This window comes from Raphanus sativus, chromosome 5 (genome assembly GCF_000801105.2).
Source record: "Raphanus sativus cultivar WK10039 chromosome 5, ASM80110v3, whole genome shotgun sequence".
Classification (NCBI taxonomy): Eukaryota; Viridiplantae; Streptophyta; class Magnoliopsida; order Brassicales; family Brassicaceae; genus Raphanus; species Raphanus sativus.
Genome location: NC_079515.1, coordinates 25,886,207 through 25,903,811, shown reverse-complemented (window position 1 = coordinate 25,903,811; position 17,605 = coordinate 25,886,207). Strand labels below are relative to the sequence as shown.

Below are 17,605 nucleotides of genomic sequence, written 5' to 3'. Positions count from 1 at the left end.
TGCATTGCCTTCTTGATAATATGTGTGATATTTGAAAAAAAAAAAAAATAGAAAATGAAACTCGACCAACCAATTACCAATATATAAATAAATAAAAGAAAATAATTCGGAAATACAATTTGTATCATTATAAATTACAAACTTTTGATCCAAACCATTTTAATAACAAACATGTGAGAAAATATGTGGAGCTGGTGATATCCAGACGAGTCATTGTAGTAATATAAATACAACTAAAAATGAAAAAGAAAAAAAGAATCTAAGGCTCAAGCTCACAAAACCTACAATGTTTATTTATTTCTCTGGATTTTTTTTTCCCACAATTATATAAAACACAGTTAAAAGAATGATAAAGAACAATCTCCACTTCTCCAGCTTCAAGCCCTTGTCTAGCAAGTTAACAAAAAAGAGTCATTAGGGCTTAGAAAACTGGTTTCTTCAAGAGCAAGCAACAAAGAGACAGAGAGATAAGGCTTGATTTTATTACCTCTATCTACGAAGCATAGGTGAAGTAGATTGAGGAAAGCTTGTTCCATCTTCAGATTTTGCGTTTGTATTCATACTCCCGGGACTCCATTTTTGGTCATACCCTTCAACCTTTTCTTGACTATCAATAGAGACCCGAGCGTGTTTCCCTGCATCTCCATCATCATAATCACTTGAAGATCCTCTTAATTTTTGTCCATTTTCCTCATCCTTGTTAACGCCACTCTCACTGGTTAAAAAAGGGTCAAAAGAAGGGAGGATTCCCTCATTCTGATGATGATCTTTAGCCTTCAAGTCATCTTCTTCGCAATCATCTTCAAGGTCTTCATAGTTTAGATTCCGGAGAAGCTCAGGGAGTGAGTAACTTTTTCTATCTTCTTCAACAACCCTTCCACCTCCCATTTCAATATCTGTCTTCTCTTTTGAAGTAACTAGATTTTGGCCTGGATTTGAAGTAGGAGTTTCAACCATCATATAGTCTCCTTCCTTCACAAATGACCTAAACTTGTTCATAGATGGAGGAATCTTAGAGAGAAATATCTCCCATATGTTCCCCAAAACTCCTCTGTTGTATGGATTCTCCTTCTTATCATATCGGTATCGAAAATTCTCATAAGTAGTCTGCACAAAACAGATTTACATTAAAACAAAACAACAAAAGAGAGAGAGAGAAAACATTAAAAGATCATTCTAATCACCTGGTTAGTGCAGATGAGATAGGAATGAAATATAGTGAGTCCACCAACAAACCACACTGTAATGAAGCAGTAAACTATGAGAATATCCGATAAAACATCTTTAGATATAGCTTTCCAGATGCTAATCCTTTCATCCATATGTCTTTGAAATATGTTCAACCAAGAAAACACAAACACGTATATGCAAAGAGTGGTTGACGTTGATATAAACATGAAGAAGAACCGGTAGTTTCTCTGCAAAAGGAGTTGGAACATATTCAAAACACATTCTCTGGAACATCTAGAAACAAACACATTTTTGTTAAGTTCTCATTTATCATGGACTTCCAATTTAACAAAAATAAAATTAGCAGTAAGAAAATTGATTCTAACCTTTTATATATTATTTTTTTAACTTCTGATTTATCCTACATAACCCTCTTCGAGATGACAGTTCTTATCGGCCAGAAATCTAGAAATTTAGGATTATTTATATCCAAGAAGTTTATATCATTTAGAGTGTTCATTATCTTATCATGGACTCTAATACCATGTAAAATCAGATGAGATTCTAAACTAAAACTAATCTCAGTAAATTGATTGACTCTAATCCTTTACATATTACTTGAGGTTTCACTTTAACACCAGAATTTAAAACATATACTAACTCACCAATCCAATGCACTGACCAACCCAAGGGCAATGATGATCAAATCTCTGAACACAGTTGTTGCAGATGGAACAATGAGAAGCACGAGGTGGACGGTAAAGCAAACAAGTGTCACAGAACTTGACTTTTACCGTATGGCCATTAACTTCAACATCTTTGACTCTTGGTAGCCTTATATTTGGTGTTCTACCGCTAACCCATTCCATGGAAGGAGTGGTTGAATCAGGTGCATCATCTGATTCAGGAGGCTTTAGACTTCTAGGCACGATCCCGGGGTCTCGACCAGATGTCATGAAGAGGAAAAATATGTCCTGAAAGAAAACTATTGAAGCTTTAGTTTCGTTAAGACAATAAAAAAACGTCATATACAGAGTTGGGGGAAAGGGGAAGACATACCAAAAGGGTGAGTATCCAACACACGGCGAGAATTGGAATAGAGAGTTTTGGATGCCTGGTGCGATGATCTTCCATTTTTAAGTACATTTTTACAAGGAACGTCACGGAGGGAGCAAGGATCAAGATGGTTGTTAGGTATAGAGATGATGCATCTGGACCAAAGATTAACCTCCCACCACATAGAAATTTCTGGAAAAAAAAATCAAAGTCAATCACAAAATCAAGACTCAAAGATACTAACTAACAACTGAAACTAGTAGCCAAAGACTTGAATAAGAGATGACTTGGACTCAAAGGAAACCAAATGCAAAGTGCGAGTGTCGTGCCCAAATATTTGTGTGATTCAATAGAGAAGATTAAACGTGAAGCGAAAGCAAAAACAATCAAAAGTGAAAAGTTGAGAGAAACTTACATTGCTTCCCCTCCAAACTTGATAGAGCCTCTTGAGTTTGGTCTCATTCCTAGCCATAGCTAAAGGGGAGAAGAGATGATTCACAAAGAACAAACACCAAAGTGAAGAACTTTCGAAGAACCCAGAATCAGAAACCCATCGGAGAATCCAAGCTGATCGGAGAAAGGATCAAATCTCTTTGTTTGGAGTTCGAGAGGGGGAGAGACAGGAAAACTGAAGCTGTCCTCTCTCTCTCTTACACTCGAAATCACAAGAAGGATTATTTTCAGATATTCGCAATTTTCGATCCCTTTTTTGCCTTTGCAAAGAAAAAAGGTTTTACTTTTTATTTTATTCGCTTTGTCATTGACGAATAATTAGATTGGAGTTCATGTCTTAACGGGAACATGGTAATGTATTTTGTAGTTTAGGAAAAGTGGATTATGCGAATAGGATGTTTGTAAGTTTCTTGTTTAGTTTTTAGATTTCTTTAATTAATTGTTTATTTCATGGTCGGCCAGCTATATATAATCTAAAAATGATAAATTTGGTGCGCTGTGAAAGGTAGGTCAAATCATGCCCCTCCATCAAACGTGCTTCACACATAGATCTCTTCCTATCTCTCTTGTTTATATTAGTCTCCTTATATAATGCTTAGCCTCTCCAAGATTAAAAGGTTTATTTGTTGATTTTGTTTTATCAAGGTTTTCAAAGAAGTTGTAAGAAATGTATTTTATTAATTTATTATATAGGAGGAGTCTACATCTGAAACCTTTTTAACATTCATAGCCAAAAAGAAAAGAAGTCAACTTGATTTAAAGATTACATAAAATAAAATAAGATGATGATAGTGACTAGTGAGATATTACTTATACAGGATTTTATCAATTGGTAAAAGTACGTTGACCAAAAAAAGTATTTACGATTATTGAAAATATTTTAACTTATTTTTAAAATCTTTTAAAGTATTTTGGTGAAATTTGTTAATTGAAAAAAAAACGAATATTAAAATTTTATAGTTTGGATGAGATTAGAAAGTGGTTTTAAAAAATTCATAATAAATTTTGAATTTTACCTGTATCTAAATTTTAACTAAAAAACATGTTAGTTATGTTATAATTATGACAATTTTCTCAAATAATTCTTTTTTTTATTTATCACAAAAATAACCTTCAAATGATCAAAATAGGTTCTTCTTATTTTGAAACTTTTAATATTTAACTTTTAGTTTTTCAAATTTTGAAACTTCATCATTTAATTCTAAACTGTAAATCCAGATTAATTAACTTTAGAGATATAAATGCATATTTAATTTTTAATAAAAAAATAATCATTCTTAGTAATTATTTTTGTGAAAATAAACAAAAAATATCTATTCAAAGGTATTTCTCTTATATTTTTACTGTAAGACAATATTTCTGCGTTGTATTCACAGTTTTTCTTCTCTTTTTATTGTAAAAAACATTGACCGTAGGACCCAAAAAACACCGCATATTATAATAATACACTAACCAATGAAATACACCAAATTGAATTACCACGCAGGAAAGCAACTATATACACTAAACTCTTGTTATAAATGTGAAAAGGTTTAAATGTCAATTTTGACGAGAAAAGACAAAGGTACATGGCTTTGAATTACAACTCTTTGTTTTGTTTTGCTCTATCTTGATCTCACATCCATGCTCGAGTTTCTCTTTAAATTCCCTGGTCCTTGTTAAACCGTGTCAATCCATGCAGCGCCTTCATCTACACTTATCTTCTTGACACTTGCATCAATGTTACTTTTGTACTCCAGCTTCTGAAGGCGTAAACTGCAGCTACCATTATCTGGTTTGCTACTGCTCATTTCCATGTCTCGGAGACCCAAAGGCTCTGACCACCTCTGCGGCAATAGAACCCACCTCCACATCATCTTCTTGCGCCCAATCTCTAAAATTGATTAAAGGTGGTGGGATTTCAGCCAAGAACACCTCCTTGAAGCTCTTTAAGACGCCCTTTCGGTAAGGGTTCTCCTTTTTATCATAATGGCACCGGAAACTCTCACTTGTCGTCTACAAAAAAAAAAAAAAAACATAACAAAAAGAATCAGACCAACGTAATAAGTGTTGCTTGCTAAAGAAGCTAAAGAATCTTGCCTGGTTAGTACAGATTAGGTAGAAGTGGAAGACAGTGAGTCCACCAACAAACCAGACGGCAACAAAGCAGTAAAGAGCAAGAACACCTAATATCAAGTCATCAGCGATGAGGACATAGAATTGGCCATGGACTTCAAGCATGCTGACCAATGAGAAGACTAATACGTAGATGCAGAGGAGTGTTGAACATGACAAGAAACACACGTAGAACGGATAGTTACGCTGCAATAAAAATAAAAATAAAAATCAAGAAGATCCTACTCAGTTCTTTGCTTTGGTTACAAGAAACGAATTTTTTTCAGGGAAGAAGAAGACTTACCAAGGCGATGCACTGACCAACCCATGGACAATGATGATCAAACTTTTGGACACAGTTGTTACAGATTGAGCAGTGAGAGGCGCGAGGAGGACGGTACAGCTTACAGGTACCGCAGAACTTAACCTTGACGGTGAAGCCATTCACCATTACATCTTTCGTTTGAGGTAGTTTTACTTTGTTTCTCGCCCATTCAAGTGATTGTGGGATAACCTCAGAGGGAGCTTCTCTGTTCCTTGGGATGATACCAGGGTCTCTGGTTGATGTCAAGAAGAGAAATGCGAAGTCCTACATAACAAGAAAGAAGAAGTAAGAGAAGCTTGAAGTTGGTTCGCTAAGTATGTTTGCTTGGATTGCAAGGTAAGAGATTTATACCATGATTGTGAGAAGAAGTGCAGGAATCATAACCAGAGAATGGAATAAAGGGCGGCGATCTCCGATCAAGAAAGCTATTCTGATGCAGAAAGTGATAGCTGGGCCTCCTATCATGCATGTAGTCAGAAGAAGTGAAGATGCGTCTCGACCAAACACTAGTCTTCCCCCGCATAAGAATTTCTGAACTCAGAACAATAGAGATAATTATTAAGTCCACTTCAGCCCAATATATAGACAGCAATTAAGATCTTGATTTTGCTCTAATCACGTGTGACACAAGAAATAATCCAAACACACAGGGATTTTAAGGCTATTTGCCAAACTAAAAGCCTTAAATCTCTTTTAAAGTAACACAAACTCTAGAACAAAGAAACCATAATGAGTTTTTTTTTTTTTTTAAACCATAATGAGTTAATAGCTAGAAACCCAGGGTAATTCTTAATTAGCTTTCATTGCCATTCAAAACCACAGTGTGGTTCACAGGATGAATCATGTAGGTATGTGTTTACATTTTTTCCGGGCCAGATTTGATAGATCATCCTTTTACGTTCATGATTCTGACAAGACATGTCGTGGTTCTTGGTCGGGGAATGAAACTGACAGATTGTTGTTCTTCGCTGTTCAAGTCATCAAGTGTCAAGGTCCGCGTTCAAAACAGTCACATGTTCATCTCCGATGTCTTACTTTCCCGTGTTTCTTGCTCTTTTCTCGCCGCCTGCTAATGAAACCGGCGATTGTCTGGTTTTTTTCCCTCGGATCCTTCCCTTCCTTCTTCTGATAAATTGGTTTTTTTCCCTCGGATCCTTCCCTTCCTTCTTCTGATAAATTGGTTTTCTGTTTGAGAGATATATGATCTGTTTCTCTGTCTCTCTCTCACCCTCCATAGATATGTCCTCCGCCATTGGAAGTTCCTCGACACCACTATCCTCCTCTGGAACAACCTTAACATAGCTTTCTCGCCATCTCACAACCTTAACATCATGAGTCAACCATTCTGTAAAAACGTAACCGAACAGCAACACACAAAGTCGGTTCGGTTTATAACTTCTGTAACTGAATTTTATTAAACCGGAACTAACAAATAAAATAAATAGCGAAATTCGAATCCATACCAAAGAGAAAACCGGATTGGTTCGGATCAAATCCAATCCGTTCATTAAAGCTTATCCAGAAACTAAACTCGAACTTCAAATGAATGTCTGAAGGCGAAGTTGTTCCTTCCATTCGAAGAAGAAGATGGCTCTTCTCTGTTTCAATTCTCTCGCTCCTCTCTCTTCTCCAAGGCTTCAACTTTCGTCTTTCGCTTCACCAGGTACGCAGCTTCTAGTCATTACGTATTGCTTTTAGCTTCGTTTCTCTACGGAATCATATTGGGAAAATCTCCATTACAAACCCAAGAAACCAAAACTCCAGTTTCTTAGCACTGAATCTCTCATCTTTAGGTTTCACTTAATCAAAGCTCTAATCTTTTGGTTTCTTCATTGTCTGAATTTTCAGTTTTCAGCCTTAAACCCAACACTGTCGAGTCAAAGAACAGAGTCTCTCTCAGTGCTTACAACTTCAGTAAAAGTCATGGAAGAAGAGCAGTGATTGTGAAAGCAGCTGCTTCTGGAGTCGATGGAGCTGAGCCCGAGAGCAATGAGGAACCACCTAAGACTGTTGTCGCTGCTGTTCCAGTTGACAAACTACCATTGGAATCAAAAGAAGCTAAAGAGAAGTTACTGCTTGAACAGAGGATGAAGATGAAGCTGGCCAAGAAGATAAGGCTACGCAGGAAACGTCTGGTTCGTAAGCGTAAGCTGAGGAAGAAGGGTCGTTGGCCACCTTCCAAGATGAAGAAGCTCAAGAATGTTTAGAGCTAATGCTGATCCCTTTGCTCCCCCTCTCATTTGATTTTTTTTTCTTTGTAATGGTGTTTGTAAACTTTCTGGAACCATTATTTTTTGGATTAATCTCAAGCTGAGTTATTTAAAAGGATTCATTACAAAGAGTGAACAGTATTAGATAGAATAGAACCATTACAAAGGAGAGAATAGTTTATAGATGGAGGCAAAAAGTTTGGAGCTTGCACTCATCAAGGGAGAGCATGTCAGCGGAAGATGAGAGGATAGGTGCAACAGAATCCAGTGCTCCAACACTACAACAGTGAAAGACTGATTAAGAAAAACATATACTTTGCAATGTAAAGAGACTTTAATTTAAAGCATTTGGCTTACCACGGAGAGGAGTGGACCTTGCTTGAACTTGTCATGGAATGAAAGGGAAAGAGCTTCAGGGTTTTCTCCGGGTCCTCTGATGAAACCACTATAAACATAAAAAAGTATTAGACTATGCACAAAAGAAGTGTTGCTTTAGTTGTAGAAGTTACTTACACAAGTGATGCTGATACAATAGGGGTCCTTCGAGTGTCGTATATGGCAATCAATCCTTTGTAATTTTCATCACCTCCTTTGAATGACACAGCCAATCGCTCCCCAGATGCATCCCATGCCATCTTCTTGATTCCCTCGCTGGTTGAAAACCACAAAATGAGAAGAAAACAATCAAATAAAGACATCTCTGTGGATTTAGTTTAACAGAAGATCATCTACCTGCCAGTCAAAGAAGCTAACTCTGGCAATTCAACTGGTAACAGATGGGCATCTGAAATGTATCAATGCAAGAGGATCAGTATGCTAAGTAGTATGTATTTCTAGTAGTATAACACAAACTTCAACATTTATGCATACCCAAGGATGGTGGCTTGGATGAGAAATGAACAGAGCCCAGTGTTAAAGATTTTGAAAACGAAATCAAGATGAAACGTCCTTCCGGATCCCATAATGCTCCCTGTTAGAAAAGTATCAGTAAGTAATCATAGTTTAGTCCATTAAACAGAAAATGAAACACAGTTGTAATGAAATTTCATACAAGCGAAGAAGGGACATATACCGTAACAGATCCAGATCCAGTAGACAAAGACCATGGCTCTGATGTCCATGTGTTTGTTTCCCAAAGGCAAAATGTCCCATCACTGTTATAAGAAAGGAACACATAGAAACACATCAAACATGAAACTTAATTTCGACATCTGCGTATAAGAAATAGAGTCGATGTCTTACAATCTTGATGCAAAGAAGTAGTCCCCTGTGGGTGACCACTTAAGCATCGAGATGCCACCTAGTCCCCGTCGAATAGGTGTCCCTGCCCCTGCAATATATAATATTAATCAGAAAACTAAATCGAGTTATGCAGGAAGTATTTTCTCATCCAAGATAGAAAGTATTATACAAGAGCATGACAGCGAGTTACTTCCAGAGCTAAGTGGAGGTGAAACATTAATAAAAAGTGTTACTAGGGGTCCTTCTATTACCTTGAGAAACATCCCATATGGTGAAAGATGAGCTGTCATATGAAGCTGATGCCAAATATGTGAAAATACGTCAAGAGATAACATGATGGATAAAAGTTAGCAGAAAAAAAAAACAATATAGCATAAACAGTTTCAGGATATCTTCCACATGGGCTCCATGAGAGAGCACTGATCTGCTCATCATTTTGACACCGGAGAAAGTCCACCAAGATCCAGCGAGCTCCAGAGCCACGAGAGAGACTTCCCCTCAACGAAGAACCACCACTTCTAACCAAAGCCATGTTACCTGGATAGGAAGCAGTCCATATGCATATCCCTCCCCTATTTCAATAGAAGCAGTTGTTACTTAGTCATCTAATGAAGCTACCTAATAATTAAAAGTAGATTGTATTCAGCGGAGGCCATAAAACCCCACCGACAGGCTACGGAGATGGATTTTCCACCATTTGGCCTCCACTCAAGGGCTTTAACACTTGTCTGAGAATCACTTGTAAGTAAGCAAGGTTCTTTCTCATCTGCACAAAAAGGAGAAATATCAAACCGCATGTGTGCAGTACTAGAAGCATGGACATATAAATAGATTTTAAAAACAGACCTTTGTCATCATAGTCACGAATTGATACTTGATTGGCACCAGATACAAAGGCAATAATATGCTTCCCTTGATGCCAACTCACTCCCTGAAGATCAATCTCTGACAGAAGACTTACCTAGAAACACGTTGTGCATAAAAGAGAAGATGATTCATACCAAAAACATCTACAGAAAATAACACCAAGTAGATGACAATCTCAAACTACTGTAATCATCATCCATCACAAGAATGACACATTTACCAACCAACAGAACTAACACACAGAAATCAAACAGGGTTCTTACATCGATGGGTCGTAGAATCTGTTTAAGAGAGTCAGCGACCATCCCTTGCAGTGTGGCCACCAGCCCTTTCCTCTCAACAACTCCCTTATCACCACCACTCTCTTGTCCTTCGTTTTCATCAACAGAGCCAGGTACAGCCTCGAACGGAACAGGGCTAAACACCATCCCCTGTGACGACGACGACGACGACGGGAAAGCATGAAACTTTGTCAAAAAGGCGAGCCCTTTTTTTTAGAGTTAACATGTAATACGAAACATGGAATAAGGAAGAGGGAAACGTACGAGGATCTTTCCGTAAGTCTCCTGAGCTCGATCATCGGATAAGCTCTGAGCCGTAACTGCATCCGGTTTAAAGAAAAACGAATAAAGCTCCGAAAGTTTTAAGAGTAAAATTGAGAGAAAAGGAGAAAGCTTTTGCTTACTCAAGTCTCTGTTGATCTCGCAGACGGTGACGGAACCGGGATGGGGAAACGATGCCATTGTCGCTTTGCTTTGGTTTTGTATTAATCCAGACTCCGAATCAGAAACAGTGGATTCGAAAACGGGGAATGGCGACGGATTCTCGCCGGAGAGACGAAAGGAGTGTGATATTGCTGTAGCCCTTTGATTTAGGGGTTTTGTAATTGATTTAGGGGTTTTGATTATTTTTTTTTCCAAACAATTTCTCGCATATTCGGCTGGTAGATAATTTTTCTTTTTTGAGTGTAGATAATTAAATTAAAAAAATATTGTTGGTTTTTCTTTGAAACTGACTTTCTATTAAAAAAAATTGTTGTTTAAATATATTTCTTTTCCACTATGAAAAAAATAAAGTGATTTGACAAAAAAAAAATAATAATAGCATCAAACCAAGTTTTTGTCACAAAAATAACATCACAAAAAGGAAAATGATCAAAAAAAATTTATTGAAGGATAAATATAACCATTGAGTTAATTAATCTAAGACTTAGGGTTTAGAATTAAGGGGTAGAGTTTTAGAAATTTGTTCAAATTTTTAAAAATAAAAAATAAATATTAAAATTTTGAAAACAAAAAGTGCTATTTTAGTCATTTTATTTTTTGAGTACTATTTTTATGATAAAACTTTTTTTTGTAAATTAATTGGCAAAAAACTTAAAAGTGCTATTTGAAATAGTTGGCTTATATTTTTTTCACACAAAAAGAAAAAAAAAGGTGATATATTTCTCTTGAAATATGAATTATAATCCACAAAAACACAGAGCTTACTAAAAGTAATAATTAAGATATTTCTGATAATATAATTAAAATCATATATGATAGTTCTTATACGGTGGTGGTAGAATTGTCGGCTGCGGAATCGTCTATATAATATTTCTAATAACATAATTAATAAGACGCTGAAAAAATTATATTGAAGAAGAGGCTGTAAAGCAAATAAATCACTCCAATATTAATCAAACCAAGGATGGATTAAATTGGGTCCGGGTCGGACCGGACTAGGTGGCCACCAACTTTCATAATATTTTGTATTCTCTGGTAACAAAACTAACCAAAGCTAGTTTATGTTCATGAAATGATTTCGTTTTTATATGTGTGATGGTGACTTATATTGTGCACATCTTGCATTGTTGTTTTGCCCATTTGGTTTTGGTTTTGTTTTCGTAAGTGTTAAAGCGAGTTATTATGATTCTGTTAATTACAAGATTCTGTTAATTACAAGATTCTTGCAGACGGCAAATCCATCGACATTGTACATTTTTTTAGCTATTCACACTTAACATTTCTATAAACATCAGCTCATATTTAACTGTAATTTGTGTGTATATATATCACCGTTTAGTTGGCAGGAAATAGACTTTTTGAAGATGATTGCCACTGCGGTTCTGGACCTTCTGGTTGTCCCAACAAAAAAAACAAAGACTATTTTCGAAATTCTTTACCCTAGAACACATATGTTATATGCAAAAAATGTTAATAAGATATTGACACAAGTCACGTGCTTCCACGTCATGTTAAGTTTTAAATTATTTTCTTAATTCTCTTTTAATATCAATAAATTTAAGTTTTTTTGGTATAAATAAATTTAAGTTTTTGGATGGAGTTACTAAATTTACCTTTTTTGTCAACACTAAATTTACCTTTTATGATGCAACAAAAATAAAACATAGAGATTTCTTCTATCATATTTCAAGTTTATATAATTTAATAATATAATTTAACTTGTAAAAATCATAATTAAATTTCTAAAACATCAAATGGTCAAGGATACGCTTATATAAATATAAAAAGTCTTGATGAAACAAACTAATATGTATCTAACCGCATCTTATGTTTTCTTAGCTGGAATATACCTAAAATTGGAAATGAAATGGTGAAACCCTTACGCTGACTATAAGAAACAATAATTAAAATGAAATAAAATAATAAGAAGACAAAGAAAAACCCTGGCAACACCGAAACCCAAGGTAATGTTAAGACTTAGGACATAAGCTTTTTGCATCTCACAATACGCAAACGCGGTTACTTGGAATCACACACCAAGTGTTCCCAACACGCGCAGACATTTCTCCCTATATATATGTCTATGAACTCATAAGTTATATACAACCAAAGATCTTACAGAAAGCAAAAACAATAAAATCATCTTAAGAGAAAACGTACAAGGCTCCGAAAGATATCTAAAGACAATGCGTGATTGGATACATGGAAACTCTCGGTTACCACTCGCTTTATCTGTACGTTGATGATCTTTGCTCGACATGTTCTTCAACTAGCCGTTTATGTATCTTACAATCTTCTAATGTATATTTTTCTTCTGTTGTCTAAAGGTTGTGGAGCTTTTGGTAGATATGGATTGCCAAGGATGTGAAAAGAAAGTTCGAAGAGCTATCTCCAAACTCGATGGTAAGGAAACATATAAAAAACATGGATTTAAGTAGTATACAAATCTTATAACGTTGTATATACGAGATTGTTGATAACTACGGCAAAACCAGTTATAAGATTCGAGAGATCATAAATATTTTAAGTCGAATTTTAATACAACTTTTTTGAAGTTAAGAGATCATTTAATTTATATGTGATAGTTTTTAAAAATTAGAATGTCAAGACGAATGTTTAATCGTACTTGGCCATGACCGGCCATGATTAACGGTCTAGTAATCACCAATCTATACGTGTAGGAGTGGATACGGTGGAGATAGACGTGGATCAACAAAAAGTGACGGTCACAGGGTACATTGATCGGGAAGATGTTCTTAGAATGGTGAAACGAACGGGACGAGCAGCAGAGTTCTGGCCATTTCCTTACAATGGATATTTTGGCGACTCTTATACGAATCCTACTCAATACATGGAACAACCGATTCAGAAGATAAACCATGCAGAGAATACTATTTCATACAATGGGAAATATGATTCGTATGATGACTCTACTATCAACGGTTTTTACTATCCTCGTCCGCCACAAAAAGTTGATGAAAATGCTCTTCATCTTTTTAGTGATGATAATGTACATGCTTGTGCTGTCATGTGATATTTTTGTATTATTATTTTTTTCGTTCGTTCATTCATTAATTCATTTTGTCATCACACAAAATAAATATTGTATTATTTTTTGTCCCTCTAAAATGTAAGTTGTTTGATATATGTACTTATATTTAAACTATTATTGTTACATTTTATAGCAAATACACAAATCCTTTGAGAGTTCAGGTTCACCAACCAATAGGATCGTATCATAAAGATTCAGTATCTTTTAAAAAAGAAAACAAAATATTATTGAATTATATTATACTTTCAAAATAAAAATTATATTAATTACAAAAACAAAACTTTTTAATCTAAAAAAAAATATTTTCAAAAAATATTTTTAATGCTTCCAGCAAACATTAAATCTTAGACTTTTGAATTTACCCAAGGGTTTAGGATTTACCCAAGTGTTTATGATTAGGATTTAGGGTATAGTTTTTTGTTGATTGTGTTATAAATATTTTTTTAAAAATAAAAGTTTTATAATTTATCCAAAGGTTTACTAAAAAATTTAGGGTTTAACACTTAGAGATTAGTATTTTTTTGTGGTATTAATTTTTTTCTGAAAAAATACGTATTTTTTGTATTTAGTACTATTTTATTTATTTTTACTTTATTTTTTATTTTTATAACGTAATATAATTTGACAATATTTTGTTTCTTTTTTTAAAAGATTTCAAATTTGTAATAATAAATTCTATTGGTTGGTGAATCTATTTGGGCCATACACAAAATATCAAACACAAAATATCTATACGGGCCATACGGCTTGACTTTAGGCGATAATTAGTTGGGCCTAATGCTAAAGTATAAGCCCGATATAAGCCTCTCTGTGACTTTAGGCCCGATATTAACTCATGTTGTTCTTCTGGAGGAACTTTTGTAGCTGCTTTGCTAGTGGTATACATGCTAGCAAGAATATCAACGGATAATTTTATTGCTAAATAAATATCATTCATGGAATGAAATTTTGAGTTACAAAAAAATTGAAATCAGAATATGCTTAAACCCCATTATGTTTTCAGAGGCCACAAAAAGTTTTTGAAAAATCCTTAGAGAACACAACTACACAAGAAACTGAATCCAAAACAACCACAATTGGTGTTGATGGAGATAATAGAGTTCAGAACAACAGAAAACATGTTATTCTCATCTCAAAACATTACTTTAACTCACGGCAAAAATCAGGAGGAACAAGAGTAAAGCCAAGAGCAGATCTTACGAACACTCACTAGTCAGTGACTCCTAGCGGCTTTTACGGAGGCTGCTGGCAATGTTCCCGGAACACCAGAGGAGGAGGACGCCGATTAAAAAAACAAACCCAAAGCTTTCTTGACAGAAATACCAAACTGATGATTTTAACTTGATAAGTTAAAAAAAAAAAAAAGATCAAGTGTGGATGATGTGATAGATACACAAGTATGAGTATATTATCTCGTTCATTTACGCTTTGTATTTTTTTTTCAGAAATCATTTAAAGATGTATGTAATATAACTCATCACAAAAGCAAAGCCACGTGAAGATGTAGGTGTTATGACAAAAATGAAGTTCCAAAGGTGTATGCTCACTCTGTAGCACTTTCTTATAAGGTTTCTTTATATCACACCCGATTCAATAAGCATTCATTTATGTCGTTCCTCATTCGTATGTTAAGAAGTCCAAAGACCCAACCACATGAGGTGCTACATAAGTTTCTGAATCTGATTTCAGACAAAGAAGAGGATGTTTCCCTCATAAACCCCCTTCTCAGGTGCAACCAACAACCACCTATATTTGTAGCCGTTGCATTAGTCTTTGTTCTGTCCATATCTAAATTATATGATCGCTTGGTCAAACCTATGGTCCCTCCTTATATTTATTGCTGGAGTTTCCACCGTCCAGTTTTTGTTTTGTTTCTAAAAAAAGATTCTCATACCAAATTCATTGCGCACATATCCAACAAAACGATTAAGTTCATCCAAATCTAGTAATGTCCACGTTTCAGAATTTTTAAGCTGGCGTTGTCTTCAGTTTACGTTTTCTTTCTAATAGGAAAGTTTAATCTCAACGGGACAATGGTGTCGTGTAATTGAGGAGTCAAGGATTCAACGCAAGTGACGTTTTACTTTCAAAACTAAGAACATGAGTGCTGATGAGATTGATCACTGCCTCCTCTTTTGTGGCATTGACGTTGACTCAGCTTTTAATAAAGCTAAAAAATTGAAAACTTGAACAACTTTAAATTTCCTGCGACTTTTCTCATTCTTTGTAGATAAATCAATTAAGAATTCACCTTTTGTTTCTTTCTGATCACCAAACCCTCATGAGAGTTTTTTTTTTTTAACTTTTCTTTTTACGATGTAATCTTTTTGACTTGGGTTCTAGCACTATCGTTTACTTTGACATGCTCTTATAGGTGTAGTTGTTGGAAGACAAACTTTTATTTTGCATAATCTGTTCTTGTCGCCATTACATTATCTGCTTCATCGTGTGAGTACCAGTTTCTACCATTATATTGGGAAAACAGATAAATTTCGAAAATTAGGATGTGACTGGTAAGAACTGGAGTGATTATGTGAAAGTTGCATAACATCTCTCTCTCTCTATCTAACTAGAGAAACAATTTACCTCGCTTGCTGAAAATCTTTTACTCTGCTTTATTGTTGCTACACATGTCATCCAGTCACACTTAAAGAAAAATATATGGATTTTGTATCAGTAATGGAGACATTTAATTATGGTGGTGGTAACGTATATGATTGATTGTCCTACTGTGTGATATTGACAACATATGTCAATGGGACCATCAAGAAAGATATTCTTTAGCATCCCAGTAATCAAATCTATACTCCATTCTCCTCACCGGCGGTTAAAATGTAAAGAGCTATTCTTATTATCTTGAGCTGCACAAATCTCCAAGAAAGTAAAGATGACCACTTATGATATATTTGTCTTAGTTACATGACAGGAGACAACCACTTGTAACTCCAAATGCAAATTCTTAAAAGGTAGTTTTTTTTTTGTAAAATCCGCATTTCATCAATAGGAAGCTCTAAACACTCCATGTTCATCAAAATTAACAAAATTTATATGAAAAAAAGAGTCAAAGCAGCAGAGTATGAACAAGAGACTCCATAGACAAATCTAGGGACGATAACAAAGATATTCATTAACCAGATTAAAAAAAGGGAAAAAAACACACATACAAGACATTCTAAAGGGTAAAGAGTTAAATAAAAAAAAAAGAAAAAGACAGGATTACATCTACAAAACACTAAAATTAAATCCGATTAGATTACATAACTTTCCACGATTCAAGCGTCGGGAAACTCGGGTAACTATCCAACTCCACGGCGGATCCTCCACCAACACCCGCCGAACTCACCGGCGCTGAAACAGAGCCTAACTCTGTTACCATATTCTCCTGTTGATGGTCAGACAAAAACGACGACGTATCAAGCGTCGGAACCACAGAGGACCGATCAAAAGCACCGGACGGCGGTAGCCTGGTCGCGAGCCTATGCGGCTCCGGCTTCACGACCGGAGCAAAAATGCTGTGGGGAGAAGAACCGACGAACTTCGCGCCGGTGACTTGCTGAACCATCTGCCGGAAGTTGGCCGCGTCCGCCGTTATAAAAGTAGTCTGAGACTTCTTGGTGGAAACACGAGATCGGCGTTTCGCCGGTTTACCTCCGGAAACACCGGGACCACGCTTCCGCTTGGCACCACCGCCACCGAAGCCGACGGCGATCTCCGGATCTGAGCCGAAGGAGACGTTGGAGACGGTCTGAGGAGGAGAAAGATCGGAGACGGCGGCGGCGGAATCGAAGAAAGCCGAAGGAGAGAGAGGATCGGAGCTGGATTTGTAAAGAGCTTTAGCGAGTACATCGCTGTCGTGAGAGAAAGGATCGGGAAGTAACCACGAGTCGATGTTGAAGCTCTGTCGGAATGACCAAGGGTCAACGCTTGCTAATCCATCGGACGACGCCATGTTTTTGTTTTAACCACCGCGAAAAAAATATTCGAAATCGAATTAGATGATTTTGGAGCACTCTCGTTTTTTCTTTATAGGAGTGGAGAAGAAGTTATAGATAGAGAGAGAGTGAAGGAATGAAGGCCGAGGAGAGCTAATAAATAGGACGGCGGAGAGAGAGAGAGAGAAAACGCGTTAGGACACGCGTCAGCAGAGTTGTACGGAAGTCTGACTCAGCTCTGCCTCGTCTATGGTCTGAATTAATTAAACCCATGAGTCCATTACCCAACTTATCCCGCATTGATTAAGAATAATGACGTTGTTAGTCTCTTCTTATTGACCAACGAAAGAAAAAATACACTCTTCACAACAATGGGCGGCTTAAAACCAGTCCTGCTTATTAAAACACAGAGTTCTTGAATCGTAATTTGTTCACTTCTGCATGTAGAGAGGTTCTTTAGCCCGTGTTAATTGTATCAT

The 17,605-nt window shown here is 35.9% G+C and overlaps 7 protein-coding genes across 7 annotated transcripts; 2 read left to right on the top strand and 5 right to left on the bottom strand.

The window, feature by feature from the left end:
- Nucleotides 1-111: 111 nt before the first annotated feature.
- LOC108862742 (probable protein S-acyltransferase 4) lies at nucleotides 112-3,005 on the bottom strand. The gene is made up of 6 exons (XM_018636976.2): nucleotides 2,642-3,005; nucleotides 2,230-2,418; nucleotides 1,836-2,144; nucleotides 1,185-1,418; nucleotides 488-1,107; nucleotides 112-389 (listed from the first exon to the last, which is right to left on the bottom strand). The coding sequence occupies exons 1-5, from the start codon at nucleotides 2,696-2,698 to the stop codon at nucleotides 490-492; spliced, it is 1,407 nt and encodes a 468-aa protein (XP_018492478.2). The 5' UTR covers nucleotides 2,699-3,005; the 3' UTR covers nucleotides 112-389; nucleotides 488-489.
- A 1,121-nt stretch (nucleotides 3,006-4,126) lies between these two features.
- Nucleotides 4,127-6,050, bottom strand: LOC130494614 (probable protein S-acyltransferase 1). The gene is given in 6 exon segments (XM_056986535.1): nucleotides 4,127-4,481; nucleotides 4,483-4,674; nucleotides 4,759-4,980; nucleotides 5,078-5,362; nucleotides 5,450-5,629; nucleotides 5,959-6,050. Coding segments are annotated over 6 exon segments (1,083 nt in total). The 5' UTR covers nucleotides 6,019-6,050; the 3' UTR covers nucleotides 4,127-4,337.
- Nucleotides 6,051-6,129: 79 nt separating this feature from the next.
- LOC130495208 (uncharacterized) lies at nucleotides 6,130-6,678 on the bottom strand. The gene is made up of 2 exons (XM_056986534.1): nucleotides 6,562-6,678; nucleotides 6,130-6,443 (listed from the first exon to the last, which is right to left on the bottom strand). The coding sequence occupies exons 1-2, from the start codon at nucleotides 6,671-6,673 to the stop codon at nucleotides 6,130-6,132; spliced, it is 426 nt and encodes a 141-aa protein (XP_056842514.1). The 5' UTR covers nucleotides 6,674-6,678.
- LOC108835044 (50S ribosomal protein 5, chloroplastic) lies at nucleotides 6,602-7,430 on the top strand. Its single transcript, XM_018608351.2, has 2 exons — nucleotides 6,602-6,761; nucleotides 6,947-7,430. The coding sequence occupies exons 1-2, from the start codon at nucleotides 6,686-6,688 to the stop codon at nucleotides 7,303-7,305; spliced, it is 435 nt and encodes a 144-aa protein (XP_018463853.1). The 5' UTR covers nucleotides 6,602-6,685; the 3' UTR covers nucleotides 7,306-7,430.
- Nucleotides 7,399-10,304, bottom strand: LOC108859690 (aladin). The gene is made up of 14 exons (XM_018633598.2): nucleotides 10,103-10,304; nucleotides 9,963-10,018; nucleotides 9,681-9,848; nucleotides 9,397-9,511; nucleotides 9,217-9,316; nucleotides 8,943-9,122; nucleotides 8,802-8,860; nucleotides 8,551-8,638; nucleotides 8,381-8,462; nucleotides 8,179-8,278; nucleotides 8,041-8,092; nucleotides 7,822-7,959; nucleotides 7,666-7,753; nucleotides 7,399-7,586 (listed from the first exon to the last, which is right to left on the bottom strand). The coding sequence occupies exons 1-14, from the start codon at nucleotides 10,158-10,160 to the stop codon at nucleotides 7,539-7,541; spliced, it is 1,332 nt and encodes a 443-aa protein (XP_018489100.2). The 5' UTR covers nucleotides 10,161-10,304; the 3' UTR covers nucleotides 7,399-7,538.
- A 1,951-nt stretch (nucleotides 10,305-12,255) lies between these two features.
- On the top strand, nucleotides 12,256-13,317 carry LOC108861024 (heavy metal-associated isoprenylated plant protein 45). Its single transcript, XM_057010422.1, has 3 exons — nucleotides 12,256-12,376; nucleotides 12,470-12,545; nucleotides 12,824-13,317. The coding sequence occupies exons 1-3, from the start codon at nucleotides 12,329-12,331 to the stop codon at nucleotides 13,174-13,176; spliced, it is 477 nt and encodes a 158-aa protein (XP_056866402.1). The 5' UTR covers nucleotides 12,256-12,328; the 3' UTR covers nucleotides 13,177-13,317.
- A 2,983-nt stretch (nucleotides 13,318-16,300) lies between these two features.
- On the bottom strand, nucleotides 16,301-17,266 carry LOC108835045 (calmodulin-binding protein 25). Its single transcript, XM_018608352.2, has one exon. It carries the CDS (start codon nucleotides 17,141-17,143, stop codon nucleotides 16,448-16,450), a length of 696 nt encoding a protein of 231 aa, XP_018463854.2. The 5' UTR covers nucleotides 17,144-17,266; the 3' UTR covers nucleotides 16,301-16,447.
- Between the last annotated feature and the right edge of the window lie 339 nt (nucleotides 17,267-17,605).